Source organism: Manis javanica, chromosome 11 (genome assembly GCF_040802235.1).
Source record: "Manis javanica isolate MJ-LG chromosome 11, MJ_LKY, whole genome shotgun sequence".
NCBI lineage: Eukaryota > Metazoa > Chordata > Mammalia > Pholidota > Manidae > Manis > Manis javanica.
In genome coordinates, this window is record NC_133166.1 from 69,541,565 (window position 1) to 69,560,593 (window position 19,029).

The following is a 19,029-nucleotide window of genomic DNA, read 5'->3' on the forward strand; positions in this document are numbered from 1 at the left end:
GTTCATTTGCTACCTTTTCCTAGTTTTTATACTTAATCAGATTCCAATCCTTCAGTATTTTTGCCAGCTGTCTTTATAAAAGGAAAGTTGATTACCCTGTTTGGAATGAAAGTGTTCGATGACCAACCCTGTCTATCCTGTCCCCAGCCCTCTATCTTGTCTGTGCAGTGTAACGACAGATGCTAGAGAAAACTAGAGAATCAGAAATTACGGAGTTGAGATAATCCAGGCTTCAGGGAAGAGAAAAAAGAAAAAGCGGAATGAATAGAAAGTGAGGCATTATTTCTTTTTAGAAATCTCCCAAAAGTTTGTCATCTTTATCACAGCGGAAAGATTAAAACTAAATTGGCCCCAAGGGGCGAGGGGGCTCAGCTGCAGCATAACGTTTTCCAAGAATTTCCTGACCCTGAGAAACTGCTAGGACACTATAATGAGAAATCAAAAGGAATGGGAAGATTCCATTTCCCATTTGTGTAGAAGGCAAGTTTAGAATGGTATCAGATCTAGAAGTAATGCAGCTCCACATTATACTGTGTAGGTTTAGGAAGGGGGTGTATTGATGATGACTATTGTTACAATTAACTGGATTTAGAGGTGGAGTGTTGAGCAGGGTCTTAAAAACTAGACTAACTGGAAGTCCAGGAGTTAAGGGTTGGTCATAAAATGATTACCTTTTAATGCACTGTAAGTGGGGCTTGTGTTTTTGCTTGATGCAGCACCAGCACTAGAGTTGTTTGTTGGGAGAGATCTGCAGCTGATAAATATCTGGCTCTGCCAGCCTTCCTCCCTAATCTTAAATTTTCTCATTTCCTGTTCTCTACTTCCCTGAGACTAACAGTATCTAGACTGCTTCACTTAGTTTACAGACATGTATAAAAAATAATTTGCCTTCTCTATCCTCCATATTCTCAGAGGTGAGCAGGTAGGAGCTCAGGAAGTTTGGATGAAGTAGAACTATAGCAAGAAAATGGATAACCTCCTTAGAGGGAAACCCCTATAAATTGAAATTTGTCAAGCACTGAATTAAAGAGGAGGGGGGCCCCTGAGGCTGGGGGGTAGAGAGAGTAACCTTGGAGGTTCCTTCCCAAACATCTACCCATTCTCACCCCCTCTGGATCAGACCCTTTTACTGAAGATGGTACATGGAGGATGGAAGCGTATCCTCAGGAAGGCCTTGTCCCAGCCCAGCTGGGATCCGAAGATCAGCAGTTGCAATGCAGACACCAGAACAAGTAAATAGGTTGGGTCCCCGCCCATTGGCGATTCTGCTGCCCAGGTGCCACCTGGTGGTGATAAGCAGTATGTCAATAACAGGAAAAGGGCGGGCCATTTGTTAGAGGAAGTGTCTAAGAAGAGTCAAACTTCCTGGATTTTCAATCCGCACTCACGTGTAAACTACAGTCGTCTGAGGGAGGGCAGAGGGGGTTGGCTGTGGTAATTTGGTCCCAGCCCACTCTCCAAGAGGGAAGAGACAACAGTTACAAGGCAATTTACTATTACTTCTTGCAAGTTACTAAGTAGTGGTCCTATTGTTGAATGGCTCTATCAGAACTTTCTTAGGCCCTATTGTCAGACTGCCTGAATTGATTCCCAGTCACATTCCTTAGAAGTTATGGAATGCTGCGCTGATTACTCCCTGTAAGCCTTTCTCCTCTGTAAAAACAGGTACAATAATAGTGCCCGTTTTGTCGATGAGATATTTCATGTAAAATGTCTAGCAGTGCCTTACCTCATATTAAGTACTCAGTAAATGTTAGCTGTTATTCTGGAACACCGTTTATTTCCTATGCAACAAGATGGGACCTTTTCTTCACTGAGCAGCCTTACAAGTATTTTAAGACATCTACTGGGTTTCCCTCAGTCTTGCCAATTTTTTTTCAGCTACCCCACTGATTTATCAATGGCCCTGTTTTAAGATTACATTTAGAAGAACACAGTACATAGGAGTGGTTCCCATGGGACAGACATTGTAGAACTGCTATATTTACAACGCATGACTACGGTTCTGTTACATTTATGGAGCTCCTGTGTACATAGCAGGCTTTTAACATTTATGAACTGACATACTATGAGGACTAAGACTTTAATTTCTTTCTAGCCAGTTGGAAGTCCCATGTTTTCATGTGAATTATTACTAATGTAGATCTCTTTATTTGTTCCTCAGGCTCAAGTAATTAAGAGTCAGTCCAAATTGACCCCTGCAGTTAATTTAATCAATCCAAATTATAGACATTATTTCTGTATTACTACTGAAGTTGTATTATTGTTGATAACAGGGCTTTTCATATTTTCATAAAGGCTTTTTAAAATCTTTTTTTTAATAAACGCCCTTGGATATATCACTAGATTTCTCTTTAACATGAATGCACTAATCAACATTTACTAGGCACAGATGTTTTGTTTTTACCAACTCTACCATTAACCAACCCATAATAATCATCTTATCTGCAATCACATAGCAGCTGAAAAAGAGGAAAGCAGCACCTGACATCTGAAAACTAGCCCCACTAGGTTCTTCCAGAGTTGTTAGGGGCTGACCTGGGCTCACAGCTAGGAAATGGTGTTCCCTGTTGGGACACAAAGAATCTTACAAAACACCAACATCAGACAAGAGCACTCAGTGACTGTGGTGAGGTGAGATGAAAAACAAGATCACTATTTAGTTGTAGGCACAAAAGGAGGTCATTGTGCCAACCACAAAACAGCAAACATTCCCTCTCCCAACTAACACGGGGCTGCTTCATTACCATTTACAGCTGTAGCTTCACTCTAATCTGTCCTTCTTCCCAGTTAGATGAAGATGCCCAATGTGGAATTATCTGTGTGTGCAGCACCCAGTCCAGAGTGCTGCCCCACTTCCTTGAGCCTTCCTGAAAATCCCTTCACCAAAGTCCAAGTCCTGTAAATCCTTTCTAACACCCTTTGGCTGAGATAGACCATGGTTTCCCATGGCATGCCCCCTCTTAACATTGTGATGAGAATCAAACCCAACTTGTTCATCTACAGGTGTATTCCTCATGGTCTTTACCTAGACTGTATTAGTAAAGGACATACATTATCTGCATGTAGTTTCCAAAATCTGCCTCCTTAAGAGATATTTGACAAAAAATAAACTTTAAGTTTGTCTAGACTTGGCTGGGATAACTCATGTTGGTATCTATGTGTCTAAATCCTCATAAACCATCTCTCTTAATCCAGAATTGTGCCAGAAAAATCAACATTAAGGTTATCAATGTGTGGTTTTTAAAAATCCACAATTTTCAGTGTTTGCCCACTTTTAGTTTTTAGGCCCATTTTTTTTTTTTTTTATGATCAGCTTTGACGTAACCACAATCTCCAACCCCAGATGTAACCTGAGTGACCAATCAGACGAGAACAAGAGGTAGCAGGAGATAGGGGGAGCACAACCCAGGGTCACTATTACTACCCCCAAATCCACTGTCCCTTTAGACACCTGAGTTGTTTCTCCTCCATCAGCCATGAGCTGAGGAGGAACTGAGGTTTGGTTCTTGGGGGCCCTGGCCTTGATGCAACTGGCCTTACAACCTCTGTGGTTCTGTATGGGGGCAGAGGGAAGAAAGGGATGAACCCCAAGGTGTGTGCCCAGAAGAACTCTCCTTTCCCAGCACCTCCCAGCCCAGAGGGCTTAAGGCATTGGTAACTGAGGAAGGGTTGGGATAAGGCCATTAGCTGCCATCAGCTCAGCAGCCACCACCTGCCCTGCTCTATTTGAGTAATGGAATGATCTGTCAATACTATCCCATTCCCACTGCCCACACATCCACCCTCCTTGGTACCTGCCTCCCTAAAATGACCCTAGGAGCCCTGGTTACTAAGGCAACCTGGGAATAGTACATGTAGATAGAAACCAGAAACAGATGGAACTATTTTTAAACTAGACTAGGTGGCTCCAATGCTTTTACTCCACAAAGTGCCTTCCCCAAAGCTCCATCTGAGGCCCTACCCTTCTTCCCCGATCTCTACCCAACTTACCCACCTCTGTGAGAGGGCTCTCAATCCCATTTTGGCGTGAAATCTATTTACTGCTCCTATCTTCCACACTGAGTATCTCAGCAAGTTTGCACTGCCTCCATTCGTTAAAAAGAATTGCTTTTTAATTTCTTTGGAAAGTGGTAGGCCCTACCCTATGGATTTCCAGGCCAAGCCAAGGTAATGAATTCTCCCCTAGTCCTTGGGCTGGAATACTATGGCCCCCGCCTTCCCACAGGCCCAAGAGCAGTTCCTGTTTTGTCCAACTCAGCTAGGCCCCAAACTGTCTGAAAGCTTCTATCAGGCCTTCTCTCCTGGCCACCCACTTTCCAATCTTCCCTGGCTTTCCCTCTGGGCATGGCATTTATTTTACTTCCAAAGCCAGTGCTGGAACCTGTGCTGTACAGAAGAGGACAAGACCAGGGACATCCCCACCTTCCCATGAGGGAACATAAAGCCCCTCAGCCAGTCCTTCCTCTCTGCTGGCTTTAGTCTGCACTCCTCCGCAAGCTGTGTGTGAGGCTTGAAGATAGCCAAGAAGACCCTCACAAAAGGGAGTGAGAGAAAACACACCAGCCCAGACCCTTCTCAGTAGCAAACTCCTTGTAGTCTCTTGTCTTAGTCCTTAAGTCCCTCAAGCAGGGCCTGGGAGGGCTAGGTGAGGGGGTAAGGGCCCAGCCTGGGAGGCTATACCAGGGGAGTGTTCATAAGCCCCATCAGTGTGGCATGGCTGTGATACGCATGCTCTGGGAAGCAATGGGGTAAGTCACCATGGGAGTGGTGGTGTGGCTCATTGTGATTCCTGCCAAGGGCTGAGCCATCGAGACAGCTACAGGAGCCACAGGGGCCACAGATACAGCCACGGGAGCCATGGAGACAGGAGGGGGTGCCATTCCCTGGGCAATTGTTTGAGCCAGAGCAGCTGACAGTGGTGTGATCTCAGGGTTCAAATGTGGGGGTGGGGGGGGTGGAGCAGTAGGAGGTGCAGCATTAGTTGGGGGAGCAGCTGGCGCTCCAGCAGGGGCCACTAGTTCTTGCTGGGACACAGGGCGAGGCTGTAGAGCCTGACTGCTGAGAGTAGTATGAGTCTGGGCAATGCCATGGTTAAATGTGGCAACAGTACCCACTGTGGGGGCCAGAGTCTGCTCAGTCGCTGGTGTAGTAGAGCTCAGGGTCATGACCTTGGCCTGATTGCGGAACTGGGCATTTTGTTCCAGCAGCACCTCATTGGTAGCCAGCAGGTTGCTGACCTGCTTCTTTAACTCCTCTACCCGCTTCCTGAGCATGGCATTCTCCTCCTCCAGCAGTCTGCACTCCACCCCTCGAGGGGGAGCCAGGCTATATTCATATGACTCAAAGTGGGGGCCATCTGAGGGGCAGCATCCACCTCGCCGGCGCTTGGGGCCTGGCTCATGGTCCTCGAAGCCCCTGTCAGGGAGGTCATAGAGATCATAGAGGTCATGACGTCGTCCTGGGGGGACTGGGCCTGTTGAACCCCCACCACCAGTGCCTCCTCCACCTCGAGCATCAAACTCAAAATCCCGTTGCAGGTGGCGGAACTTGCACTTGGCTCCTCTCTGGCAGTCCCCTTTGAGAAAGTCACGGCAGATAGGGACCTCCTCCTTGCCATTGGGCAAGTCAGCCGGAGAGAGGCCCAGGCCGGCTGCCACTTTCTGCCTCAGCCGAGGGGGCAGCTCTCCCGTCTTCTTATAGCCATCCTCATCTTCCTTGGAGCCATGGATGAATCGACAGTTTGGGCGGCTACACTCTTTGTTCTGGAAGTCATGGCAGAAGATGAACTCATTTTTGCTCACCCCCAGGTTGGATACCTCGCTCATGTCTGGATGGCGATAGCGGCAGCGCTTGCCTCTCTTGCACACGTTCCTCAGGAAGTCTCTACAGATGGCATCTGAGCTGGCCCCGCCACTGCCTGCCCCAGCCCCATTGGCCTCCTCGCTGCCACCGCCTCCAGGGCCTCCACTGCTGTTCCCAGTGCCGTTGGTATAGCTGTCCCGGTCAGGCATCCTGGTCTCCCCTAACTCGGGGCTTTCTTCCTTTTCTCGCCACCCCTGGTGACTGCTAGGAAAGAGGAGAACTGTGTCAAACAGGAGTCCTCCAAAGAGGCAACACTCTTCCCAATTATAAAGCAGGCAGGCCAGAGGGACAATTGCTTTGGAGATGGAAAAACCTAAAGGGGTGAGAATTCTGGCTTGACTGGCTGGCTTATCAGAAGTCCCACCCAGGCCCTTGTGTACCTAGTCTAGGTCAGATTAATTAAACTAGCCGGCTAAGGAGGGAAGGAGCTGGGGTGAAACCACCTCATTTCACTAATAAAGACAGGCCAGGTGAGGGTAAAGAGAAAATAGTGTTGGATTATTTCCCCTTCTGAGCTGCCCTTATTAAAGTTATGAAAGTGCAATTAGATCTGCTGTCACTGTCTCAATAGGCTAGGAGGAGACTAGGACTAGTGGCCAAGATGAGCTACTAGGGCTGTGGATAATGCGACTCGGAAAAAATTTCCCTTAACCCCCCTCCCGTGGGGTCTCAGGTGAAGGCTCTGGGAAGTATCTTATCTCTAGACCCCAGGAAATCCTAAGTGAAGAGAACTTCACAGGAACCAATGATCTCTCTTTTTCTATTCTGCACCCCTCTCGTACTCTCCATGGGAAGAACCCACTGACATCAAACCACACCATTCCTCACCCCATAAAGATCCTCTTTATTAAGACTCTATAAAGCTTTTTAAGTCTCCTCTTCCCCGGGAGAGCTCTGGAATGTCAGTCCACTGACCTGATTCAAGCCTTCCCCTCCCCACCCGCAACAGGACTGGGAGTCCCTGCTACCACGGGTCTGACCTCCTAATCCTTTCCTAGGCAGAGTTCAGGCTCCCCCTGTTGTTCAAGTAGGAAATATTCATACTGTTTTCCCTTGAGCATAAGGAAAGCCTGGTTTCTTTGGCCTTGATTTCTCCACCAAGCACCCACCCCAAGTGCCTTGACTTTGCTTTCGGATTTACCTAAAATGAACGAATCAGACCAGAGGCCAGAGTTAAAAAAGTATCTGTAAAAAAGCATTCTTCCAAAGGGAGATAGTCCCAGAATAATAGAAACAATCAAGGAAAAAAGAGTGGTAAAAAAAATACAAACTTTTACTAAAAGGGAAATGACCTGGAGAAAAATAAACGCCGCCTATCCAAGCCTCACCCATGTTGCAAGTTCCATCAGATGCAGATAATCACATTATACTCCTTCCTCCCCACCCAATTCTCCCAAGATTGTTCAATACCTGAGGTAGCTCAGGTGAAGTCCGGGGCTCCTGTGGGTCTCCACCTCCACATCACTGCTGGGTTCTGAACAAGAAAAAAAACAGATTTGGGCGGGAGAAGGAGTAAGAACGTAGGACTATGGGGTGGGTGGTTGTTACAAGAAATGTCTTACAAAACAGCAAGAGCCCTAGGCACTTCAAGATTTCCTTAGAGTTCAAACTTAACTTCCTTGTCAAAGGGAGAAGCTGCCAGTTAGAGTAAGGAACGGAACTAATTTGGAGAGCCTCGGAGGACTGGATGGAAAACCAGCCATGAATGAACAAAGGATGAGGGGCACTCTGCCTCAAGCTGAAGGAGGATTGCGGATCATAGCCCGTTACGAACTCCAAATGCGGAGCCGTGCAAGGGCAGCGACTGACAAGTGCAGTGCGATGGCAGATTAGACTTGGGGCGGTGATTACGTCGCTTCTCGACACCTCAAGAGTTTGCGAAGAAAGTACTAGTAGTTCTCTGCAGCAAGTCTTCCGGGTGGTGGATTTTGTGCAGTGCCGTCGGAGATCAGCCGAGCCAGGTGAACAGGACAGTAAGGGAGCGCGAGCTGAAGCGGGTAGGGGCCTCAGGTGACACCAGTCTGTGGGGGTGGGCACGGCTGTGACGTCACGGGGCTGCGTTTGCTCGCGAAGCGGGATCAGAAAAAGGGCTCGGCCCTCGGAGGGGCCTTGTGTGGCCCCGCCGGGCCCGGCCGCCGGGGCCGGCCCTGACTCCTCCCCTCCGGGCGCGGCCTCCACCTAAGTCTCCCGCCTCCCTCACCTGCCGCCGCCGCCGTAGTTGCTGCTGCCGCCTGCCGGTCCTCTGGCTTCGACAAAGAGCCGCCTACCCTATCGCCTTTCCGCTTCCTGCGGAAACGACGCTCTAGCCACCAACCCGGAACTGTACTCTACGGTGTGCGAGTAGTGGCGCGCAGCTCGCCCTAGCGAGATTCGCGCGTCACCGTGGCAACCCGTCCGAACAGTAGCGAAGGGCGCAACCGCAAAGCAGAACTCCGCGACGCAGGCCTGGAGACACGTTAGGGGCGGGAACGCGGCCGTCTCTACCTTTCGCTGTTTTTTCAAGAGCAAGGGCCGCCCGCTAGGGTGCCACACACCCCGGGGTGCAGTCTGTGCAGCTTGCCGTTTTCCATAGTTCGGGGTGGGAGGCCAGCTGCACCGGTACAGACTCCACAGCCCATGCAACCATAAAAACCACAGAACAGACAATTTTTTTCTTCAGCTAAGACAGCAGGAAAGATTTATTGTACACATGTTACATTCGGCCACAACAGAAAACAACTAGTCCAGGATGTCACAGGTCCAGGGCAAAGGACCAAAAGGGACTGTTTTAGTATGGACAACGTGAGTCTTGCCAAGGTGGTCGCTGCCTCGGATGATGGTCAATGTTTCAGATCCACTGAGACAGGCATTCAGTCCACTAATGTGTACCATTACCACTGGCCTCTGGTTTTCCTTATTTCTGCTCCTGTGGCTTCCATGGTGCACAGACTATCGGTTTACTTGGACCGCTGCCTCATCTTTCTTCTTTTTCGCTTAAGCCTGAAAAGCAGATACCGGTAATATATCTCTTGCCCACAGAGTTCAGTCTCTCCCATCTCAAACGTTCATTATGTGGCGTGGTGAAATGAACATGCACTATGGTTCTATTGTCTTGTGTTCGATTCCTGGCTGTGCAAGTCAATGCTCCGAATGTTTTTCCCCTCAAATACTTTTAGATTTTTAAACTAAATGTTCCTCCCAGGTTTTGTCCAAGCTGTGCTCCACTTCCCTCTTCCTGTGCCGGCAGTCTAATTTCCACATACCTGCGCATTCGCTTCTTCCTCCACTGGCAACCGAGCATAACCAGAAAGACAGTAAGACAAGAGTTCATTAGTTTACGTAGGGATGTTAGGAGCGCTATTTAAAACCAGGCTGGTTTTTGACCAAGTATGAGGGCTTAGTAGCAAGTGATCTCAACAATTAGAACTACCACTCCCATCTCCGACGTAAATCTCGAAGCCCACCAGAACACTTACCTACCACCACCGCTGCTCTTCTCTTAACTACCCTTCCTCTCCCACTAGCAATTAGGTACCCTCGAGAACCCAGCGGTTTGGGAACCATGGCGGACTTCCCTTGCTCGGGTTTCCCCCAAGCGGCCAACTCCTACAACCTCAGCTCATTGCCGGGGACTACTTACCTTGGCTCTCATGGCGCGGAAGTTTCTACGAGTAAAGGGGTAAATGCTACGGTTAGTTTGCTGTAATGATGGTTAAGTGCGGAGAAGAGATGTTAATGGATTGTACGGGAAAACCAAAAACGGCTGGAAAAGCCACCCACCAGAAAAGATGGCGATAAGGCCGAAAGAGCGGCGGGGCGCCACTTATTGCTATTTAATGGCGCTCTCAGTGTCGTCATTTCCGCTCCCTTGCCCCTCCCCCAGGGGAGGGGCTGCCCAAGGGGAGTACCGTTGGCTTTTGGCTCGATCGGGTACCTGATATGTGATTTGAGTTAGGAGTTTTTAGACAACAGTGTTTTGAATTTGAGTCAGAGAAGTCCCCTCACCCCGGTTTATAAGGACTGTGTTACTTGACGCGAGCACACACTTTCAGTATGGGGACGAGAGGTGCAAACGCAGATAAGCGACTTCCGCTCTCCCCTCATTGCTTCCTGGGAGCCGGTTTCTTGGAGACACCCTCCATTTTAGTGTGGATAGGCGCGAAGAACTGTGCAAAAATTCCTAATTTGTGTTACTGGTTTGCCTAATTTTCTAAACCAATTGCTGCAGGATGATTATACCTCTTAATTTACGGAGGTGCTAGGATTCCAGAATATGTTAAGGAGGTAAAAGTGGAATCGAGAAAGCTGTCATACTACAGAGAACTTGTTCATTACTTAAAATAGATTAACCTTTTCCTAGCCAACTATGGTGTTTTCCCCTCAATGCTTGGGGCATAATGCCACTAGATTCCTGGCCACAGTGCAACTTGTTCGGAAACTACTTGAGTGATTCTCCCACTACCTAGGTGGGGGTGATCAAATCACGAGGGTAAGGAAGTTCAGCTGTCTTCCCTGAGGCAGGAATGATATATCACACTATTAGAACTTCGTGTCTCACGGTATGGCCAAGTCAGAAGTACCCAGAAAACAGGTTCCCAAGGATTTGGCTACAGGAAACTTGAGTTCTTAAGGATGAAAAAGAACGCAATCATACAGACTTCACCTTATTCACTTTAAGATACTGTAAAGCTTTTTGGTATAATCCCTTTTTTGGTGGCTCCCCTTTATATATAACATTTCACCTTTTAAACTGAACTTTTTAACTGTGAGGGTCCTTATTACCGGTGTTGAAGTAGTTCTGATATTGTTACCATCAGGATATAACAAGTTTTTTAAAACAAAAATAAAAACCCTATTGACTCCTCCTCAATCTGGAAGCTCTTATGGAGGGACCTGTGTTCAATTTTATTCACCAAAGTATCTCTAGCAATGCCTCACATATATGACTAACAAATCCATCATAACTTCTCCATTTAATTACAGGCTGGCCCTGAAAAATTGCATTAACATTAAAGGCATTCTTCCTGGCTTCCTAAATTGAGATAACATGTGTATACAGTGTTTTATTTTCTTAAGTACACAATTATGTTCTGAGCAAAGTGTCAGCAACAAGGGGTCCGTTTATACTTTAGAAAATTAAATCATGAACTCCCACAGAAAATTTTTAATTCAGAACTCATGTCTTCTAATCCAAATAATTCGTTTCAGAAAGGTAGAATATGGCAATAGCAAAACAGCTCCCAAAGATCACCTCAACTGACACTCCCCAACCTCCACCAAGTAAGAGCATACAAAGGCATGATTATGAGCAAATCCAAATTTATTTTAATGCCATGTCATCTTTAATGTGTTTAAAAACCTTGTAAGTTAGTGGGAACCCTAGTTCCCTGGGACAGCATGCCAGAGGTATTGAAATTGTTACCCTTCTCTCCAAACCCCTAGCACTCAGAGTCCACAGCTTCAGAAAGCCAGTTGTCTCTTCAGTCTGTTCCTCTGGCCTTTGTTTCAAGAGAGGGAGGTCAAAATATTTCAAACAGGGAACCACAGTTGAGCTTCCAGCTCAAGTTTCTAAGATGGAACAGGGGAAGACCCCACTGACTCCACAAAGAAATGGACATGGCTGAGATGCATTATTTCTTTACAGCATTATGGGGATGAAAAAAAAGTCCTGCAGAACAAAGATGACTAAGATTTACAAATGAGGATCCATTTGATAGATGAGAATCCTGTGGTAAATGCAGGCTCCAGCTCCGAAAAATGGGAGGGGGACTGCCTGAATCAGAAAAGGATCTACCACATGTGAATAAAACAATCTGAAGAATAGCTCCTCTGGATTTTGAGGCCTGATAAAATACTTGGGGAGAGTGGGAAGAGAGAGGATCAAGCCCCAACTCATAGGAAAATGCTGACATTGGAGTGGTATAAAAAAATCTCAGCTGCGTTTTTAGTGATGGCTACTTTAGCCTCCTCCTTGTTCACTGTAGGGCCATAAACCTTGACCAAGCATAGTAGTAGAAAAAGGCTAGAAAGAGGGGCTTGAAGGCGATGAATTTTGACTCTTGATTTTATTATTCAATTTTTCTTTACTATTTAAAGTAGTCTTCAGTGGCTGGAAAGCCTGGCCTCCCAAGACCAGAGTCAGTCGGAGCTGGTTGTTGTCGGAAGGGAAATGGGCTGGGGAAATGGGCTGGGCAGGGAGACCCCGCTCTGCTGGTGGTCCTGGGTGGAGAAGATGAACTACACTTCACAGAGCCTGGGGTGTAGTGGGAAGGGGATGAGGCAGGAGCAGCAAGCTGGGGAGATGGAACCCACCTCAGTCCCCAGCTTCATTCTCTTCTAATGTTTCCCCACTGGTGGCATTCTCTGCAGTCTTGGAGGCCTATATTCATGGAAAGGAGGAGGAGACTTGTCACCCTAATTCTGTAGGTCACGGCTGACAACAGCAGAGGTAAAGATGTATAGAAATCTATACCCCCACCTCAACCCTGAATGGTAGAAAAAAGAGGGATCAGGTTCACCCTATTGAAGAGGGATCATCATAACACACCTTCTTTTTTTTCTTTTTCTGAGTTTTTCGACTTGCAGAACTCTGGAGAAGGGCCTGGAAAGTAGGAGAAAAAAGGAAAACAAATTCTGAGGAATGTGGAGGAAGCAAAGTGTTCTTCTCAGTATTGTAGTTTTTAGGACTTTGCTGACATTTAGTCCTCATTCCTAAGACAGGTGCCACGTTGCTCACTACATTCCATCCCACACTAACCTTTAGCTCTGCATCCTGGACCTCCATCTCAGACTTGTAAAGGTCAGGCTCAAAGGGGCCACTGGTTATGCGCATGGGGCCATTGGGCATGAGTAGAACTGTAAATTTAAACTGGGCAACAAATTCACCTATGGGAGAAAAGTGTTTGATGAAAAGCCCTCCTCATACCTTTTCTGTAAGCTTTAGGCATGAGGGGCCGCGATCCGGCTCCAAAGTGAGACTTGTCCTGGAACTCACCCTCCTTCTCATAGAGAACACTAAACGGCTGCAGCAGTTCATGTTTGGCGCACTCCACCACCCCCATCCGGGCCTTCTTCTCATCTTCAAATGCCCTGGAGGTAGGGCAAGTCAAATTAAGGTATCCTTAACTCCCTGCCATGTCTTATGTTTTGCTCATGCTTTTAAACAGCTCCTACCCTCAGGCGAAACCAGGCTTTAGGATTGCCCCATACCTTCAGTGAGAGGGAGACAGGGAGGGAGAAAGGGGGGCAAGCAGGCTGGGCTACAAGTCTAGGCAGGTGGGGAGTGAGAGGGCAGGGATGGTGGGGAGGAGAGTGTTCCTGGGTGTGTGGTCTCAGTCAGACTGGTTCCATTTCTAGCTAAGTGCAGCAGTACCTTAAGGTAAAGGGCATGGCATCAAAACGCCTTTCCACCTCACTAAAGAAGGCACGTGAAGTTTTCATTTTCAGGCCATACTGTTTAGAAGGGTCTCGTTTGTAAATGGTGGTTCTCTGTCCTGCATCCTTCGCCTTAAAGAGTAAGTTAGGTCACATTTGGTCTGGTGCTGCTGAAACACACCCTCAGTCACCATTCTCTGCCAGCCCTAGGGGATTCTCCTCACCTTGCCCTCTCCTGAGCTGACGAGAACATCCACAGCATATACTTCATGTACCTCAAACTCAGCTTTTTCATGGTCCTTCCTAAAAGGAATAGAAAGGAAAGCATAAACAGCAATAAGTAGTGCCTGTTTGGAGTAGAAGGTGGACCAGATTAGGCTGAGAATGGAAGAAAAGTTCAAGACTACTACAGTATGGTGGAAGGTGAAGGGTGGGACTGGCACCTACTTCTGCTGGTCTGTGGGATTCTGGATAATGGTTTTCTCTCCATCAATGACATGCTGCTTTAATTGGTGTGACAGCATACCTGTAGACAGGACAAAGACTATGGTACCAGCCACCTAGACTCCCAAAAGGTTTCCAAGTCTACTCACCCAAGCGGTCTGATGGACCAGGCAATGAGAGGAAAGTGCATGGCTATGGAAATACAGGGTACTGAGGTTTTGGCTTAGACTGTTGGATGGATCCTCAAGGGAGCAAAATCCTCAATTCTGCTAAACCACCCAGACTGTCAATCTTGTTTATATGAGGTCTCACCTTCTATTGGCGTGCAATTAAATGAGTGGGCAACTTTATTCCAGGCTTCTGTCACTTGTGTGTTCTAGAAGTACAAGACCAAATAAAAGGTAAGATACCAGGGGCTGGTAAGTAATCTACCATGAGAGTAAGCACAAAAGAGCTAAGAGCCCACACATTCTCCATCAAGTGCAATGAATATCACTTGTCTTTCATGACACAGCCCTGCCTCCTTACAACCTAAGGACACCTCACATGCACACATCATTTTATAAAGTGCTTTCACAAAGATGGCCCAACTAGACAGTTCTGGAAAATAAGCATGGCAGATCCATATCCCAATCCAGAAGATGAGAAAACTGATGCCCAGAAAGCATTTGCTCAGGGTTAAACCAGCAAACTGAAAACCCAGCTTCTTCTGACAGTAAGTACAGTGTTCATTCCACCATTCCTACCTGTTGAGAGGGGACGGCAAACTCTTCCTCTTCTCACCTCTTTCAAACATGATCTGATCCTCACCTAAGCTATATTTCTTAGAAAGGAAAGTAACTAGGCACACCTGATAGTGTTACGCTATGTACTAGGTCTGTGATAATCACTTTACATGGATCACCTCAACCATCACACAACCTTTCTCATAAGGCAAAATTTTATTTTTTGCCATTTTACAGATGAGAAAATTTAAACTCAAAAGTTATAGGGTAAGAACCTAGGAAGTCTGATGTCACAGCTATACAACATCCACTGTTCTTGGAAAGGACACCACCACTATCCAGCGAGGAAAACACAATAGTATATAAATAATAAAAATAACAAACATGCAAGATAAAAACAGCTATCACAAGTGCTTACTAAGTGCCAGGTGCTGTTCAAAGTGCTTTATAATAGCTTTAGGAAGTAGGCATCATTGTGAAGAGACTAAGAGGTTTAAGTAATAAATGATGCAATTAAATAACAATGTGGATGAAATAAATGATTAAAAGCATGAAGAACAAGAGAGCACAGAAAGAGAAAAAACGGATGTTTTAAGTATTGAACAGGTCTCTGGAAATTCTGAGTATTAGAGAAATGTCTCTATTGATAGTCTAATATGCTAAACTGAATTAATTCATGAGAAGCTTATGATCCCTGGGTTTCCTAATATTGTCTTGCAAGGTACAGAACTGACTTTTGGTGTCTCTTGGTATTATTATAATTTCTGTATAAAACAAAACAAAACAAATATATTAAAAAATATAAAGCTTTTATATTTGTGTTTTATTGTAAGCTACTGACATCAAGTTATTTTGGGGAAAGATGTGTATCTTGGACATGAGAGAGGAAGGGTCTCTACAGACTCCATGAGGAAGGGACATATATTCCCATACAGCCAGCAGAGGACTCTCTACGGTAGGCACTCAGAGTTAACTGCTTTTTACTATTAAGCTCTTCAGTTCCTGCCTCTTTCAGAAATCCCAACCTAAAATATAACTACTTTGAAAAGCTGGAGAAGATGGTAGTTCAATATGGAACAGCTACAGATACTTAAAGCATATTTGGCTCTATTAAGCTTTGGAGTTGGACTAAACAGCTTACCTGGTTTCCAGGTTTGACCAGGCGTAAAGCAGCTTCAGCACAAAGGTGAGCTGCCTTAATGACATCTGCTTTCCGCCCTGTTACTTGGGTCCCCTGTAGGTAAGGAAATGTAATCAGTGTTTTCCAAGAAAGCTCTGTAACTCAGGCATCCTTATGCAAGGCTGGCAATGAACAGGAGAGAAAACATCTTTCTCCTTTTATTTCTCTAGACTTTCAAAGTTTATGTGTTGGCACAGAATGGGGTAAGAAGCAGGCAACAGTGCACTTTCCCGAACTCTACAGTGTGAACAAAGTTCACAGGAGACCACCTACCTGAGCTATACCAACTACAAAAGTGTGGGCAACATTAGCGATAAAGCCATCCACATGAACCCCAAGGTCACTGAAAGGCAAGAACAGAGCACAGCATTAGCAATTGGCACTATGCAAAGCTTAGGAAAAAGACAAGTGCTCTAAAGTGGTGTAAACTTACATTTTTACCAAGTCACCTTCCTTGAGAATATAGTCCTGGTCACTCTTCAAGGGGGAGAAGTGACATACACAGTTATTTACCGAAATGCTGGTGGGAAAGGCAATACCTGTAAAGAGATAACCATCAGCCTAACTGCCTTGCTCTCTTTCTCTTGCATAGTCCTGCTGCCCTTCAGAATAATGGAAGGATTTTCTTCAGGGTCTTGCTTAAGTTTAATCCATTTGGATGGGGTAAGAAAATGTTGTATCCCACCTGCCATTCCAAATTTCCAAATGTCTCAACCAGAGCTGGGGTGGGGCTGCATCATTACAATTAAACTGACTGAATAAAGGTCAAACTTGGGAAATAAGTGGGGGATTGTTTTGTTTTTGTTTTTTACCTTTCTTCATTTCTTTTTCTTTCTTGAAAATTTTCCCTGTCTCTTCCATGATCATGGCATCACCTTTCTCACAAAGGCTCAGGACTGACACACCTGAGCAGGATGCTTCCACCACAGACCGAAGTACCCCTGGGGACAGAATACCACCATGTCAACCCTGCAAATGTTGTCTAAGTTACCAACCACACAATATGAGTTTCTATTTTTACTATTCTCTAGTGCCATTGCCCTAAAGCTGAAGGAGGAAATGTACCTACCTATAATCTCTAAATTTCTACCCTGCTTTTCCAAAAATAAAAATGTCAACATTCCCTTCGCCCTGCTTTACATAATGTGACAGCTGGATATATACAGACTGTCTCCCTGGGCAACAGAGATTTGCCAAAGTGCTACCAGTGGTGCGGAAGGGCGGAACTATCAACTTCAAGGGGGTTCTCACCAAGGTATCCCACATACATGCAAAGCAGACTAGAGAAACTTTATAGGTGTCAGGGAAACAGGAAGGTAGATATAGAATCGCTGACTTGGAAGCTGATTGATGCATTAGTTAAATGCTACCTTCTTCCCTTCTTAGATACCCCAATTAGGTGTTAAGTAGTCTCAACTTATGTAGATTTATTTCCTCATAAACAGGTGGATTAGCCAAAGCGACTTAATCTGAGGTCCTTGGGCTTCAGCAGGCTTATGGCGTTCAGCTTTTAGCAGATTATTGGTCTGTGATCCAAGAGCTACAAACCAGTATCTGGGATCGGTGCCTCAGAAGTTACAAATTCCAAGAGGAAAAGCTATTTTTACTCTGATTCAAACCACTTCATGAAGCACTGTTGTGCCCCTGGACACCCTCGACACAGCCCACCCTGAACTTCAGCTTTGATTTTTGTGACCTAAGTTCTGGTGATTCTTTGGGAGCCTAAAAAACTCAGGTTTTCAGCCACAGGCAAAAAGGCAACCTCAACACCTATCTTACTGTCAAACCACTTAAATGCCCAAAGACATGCATTTTCTATCCCCCCTAACTGGATTTTTAAATTGCAAAGACACATCTGCCTAGAGTGGCAGGAGACTGCTGAGAAAGCCGGAGCACAGTCCTGAGAAGGGCGTCGCCTAAAATCAGTGCCCCCTTTCCAGCACTTTTCACGAGTTCGCCTCGTTGGGGTGAGGAGGGCCTCAGAACACCCCTGGAGTTAGTTGTCAGGCCCCTGAGAACAATCACATTTGGCGGCTCACTAAGGCTAGGGGCACGGACTGCATGGAGGCAGTGACGAAAAACTTTAAAAGCCAGAATATATCCAAGAGTTGTGGTAGCGGCTCCAGGGGTGTCCTCCAACGGTCCCTGAACTGGCCCAGCAATGGAAGGGGGCCCCCACCAGGGAAGGAGAGAAGTAAAGAAGAAAGACTCCAGCAAAGCACGTGGTAGGGAGGCTAGCGTCAGGGATGGTGGCGGAGGAAGAGGGCCGGCGATCTGCATGGGGTCCCGGCAACCGTGCGGGCTTGGCTGCGGACGCCAGGGACCACGACACAACGGGCGCTCCCGTCGCCAACAGCTGGACGCTTCCTTTTCGAGGCGGCCTCGCCGCTGCCAGAACCAAAGGAGGCAGGATCCGGACCTAAGGGTGAGGGGCATCGCTGCGCCCTGCCTCCCTACCAACGGCCTGGGGTCCCAGCCAGCGCGCGAGCCCTCAGCCCCAGACTCCGGCCCGGGCCTGGCCACTCAGGTCCTGGGCGGGACACCTAATCCTCCCAGCACGCCACCCCCCGGTGGGCAGTCGCGCTCCCTCAGCAGCCCACTCCGCGCGACACGACCGCACCTCTCCGGTCGCTCGGACCGGCCCAGCGCCGTCTCCCTTGCCTCTCCCCCTCAGCCTCGCCCTCCGGACCGAGGCCGCACTCACGGTTGGCGATGTCGCCCCCCATCTTATACTTGGTCACGACCAGGTCCTCGGCAATAGTCTGCTCCTGCTGCTCGTCCTCGCCCGACATCTTCCCGCCGCCACCACCCCCGCAGCCTCGTTCCCCTAAGCTGCCGCCTATGCCTCCCTTCCCGGCCGCACGCTGCAGCCAGAGCCCCTAGTCCGCGAGGAGAGCGCGAGCGAACGCGCACAAACACGGGAGCAGCGGACGGGCGAGCGCGCAAGGTGGCGCGCGGGCGGCGGCGCAGGGCACGCCGGGACAATGAGTCCTTACCTCCGCCCGCCGCGCGCGCTCTCAGGCCTGGCGAACCACGACTCCCAGCTGCCTCCGCGGCCCTGAATCCGGCGCTAGGGCCGTGCCTCCGGGGCCCGCACGTCCGGGTCGCGGGCACGCCGGGAAGGTTCAGGTCTGGCGGGAAGGCGGAGCCGCTGGGGAGCGAGGGCCTTTCCTTTCGCGGAAAGACTACCTGCCCCTGCAGCTCCGAGCGAAAACCTGCGCTACCGTGGGGCGGTACCGCGGAAGTGGCGCTGCAGGGTGGGCCCGGGCGGGTGGGGAGCGGCCGTGATGGCGGCGAGGTGGCCGGGCGCGCCCTTCCTCGGCCAGTCTGGCCGGTTCTCGCAGTCCTCCGGCGCTGAAAGAACCGGAAGAGCAGAGCGGGCGTGGAGGAGACCTGCGAGTGCTGGGAGCCGGGCCCACCCGGTAGCGGACTGCGCAGGGGTTACTCACTTAACCTGCGAGC

At 47.9% G+C, this 19,029-nt stretch overlaps 2 protein-coding genes across 8 annotated transcripts; both read right to left on the reverse strand.

Annotated features, from left to right (window-relative positions):
* Positions 1-4,093: 4,093 nt before the first annotated feature.
* ZC3H10 (zinc finger CCCH-type containing 10) lies at positions 4,094-8,178 on the reverse strand. 6 transcript variants are annotated; one of them, XM_017661934.3, is made up of 3 exons: positions 8,066-8,178; positions 7,276-7,339; positions 4,094-6,066 (listed from the first exon to the last, which is right to left on the reverse strand). In XM_017661934.3, the coding sequence occupies exon 3, from the start codon at positions 6,012-6,014 to the stop codon at positions 4,707-4,709; it is 1,308 nt and encodes a 435-aa protein (XP_017517423.1). In that variant the 5' UTR covers positions 6,015-6,066; positions 7,276-7,339; positions 8,066-8,178; the 3' UTR covers positions 4,094-4,706. The 6 variants fall into 6 exon arrangements, with proteins under 6 accessions (XP_017517423.1, XP_017517422.1, XP_017517429.1 ...); XM_017661933.3 differs by having other exon boundaries at positions 4,094-6,069; XM_017661940.3 differs by lacking the exon at positions 8,066-8,178 and adding an exon at positions 7,732-8,059.
* Positions 8,179-11,890: 3,712 nt separating this feature from the next.
* PA2G4 (proliferation-associated 2G4) lies at positions 11,891-18,516 on the reverse strand. 2 transcript variants are annotated; one of them, XM_073216637.1, is made up of 13 exons: positions 18,188-18,516; positions 16,380-16,508; positions 16,001-16,106; positions 15,841-15,910; positions 15,529-15,621; positions 13,975-14,038; positions 13,666-13,744; positions 13,443-13,521; positions 13,217-13,350; positions 12,839-12,933; positions 12,602-12,729; positions 12,392-12,445; positions 11,891-12,223 (listed from the first exon to the last, which is right to left on the reverse strand). In XM_073216637.1, the coding sequence occupies exons 1-13, from the start codon at positions 18,357-18,359 to the stop codon at positions 12,158-12,160; spliced, it is 1,269 nt and encodes a 422-aa protein (XP_073072738.1). In that variant the 5' UTR covers positions 18,360-18,516; the 3' UTR covers positions 11,891-12,157. The 2 variants fall into 2 exon arrangements, with proteins under 2 accessions (XP_073072738.1, XP_017517418.1); XM_017661929.3 differs by having other exon boundaries at positions 18,272-18,513.
* Between the last annotated feature and the right edge of the window lie 513 nt (positions 18,517-19,029).

Coding starts and splice junctions, on each gene's coding strand:
- PA2G4 (XM_073216637.1), bottom strand. CDS start 18,359: ATGTCGGGCGAGGACGAGCAGCAGGAGCAGACTATTGCCGAGGACCTG. Junction 15,622..15,840: donor TTGTAGTTGGTATAGCTCAG/GTAGGTGGTCTC, acceptor CCTTACCTACAG/GGGACCCAAGTAACAGGGCG. Junction 12,730..12,838: donor TGTTCTCTATGAGAAGGAGG/GTGAGTTCCAGG, acceptor TTTCTCCCATAG/GTGAATTTGTTGCCCAGTTT.
- ZC3H10 (XM_017661934.3), bottom strand. CDS start 6,014: ATGCCTGACCGGGACAGCTATACCAACGGCACTGGGAACAGCAGTGGA.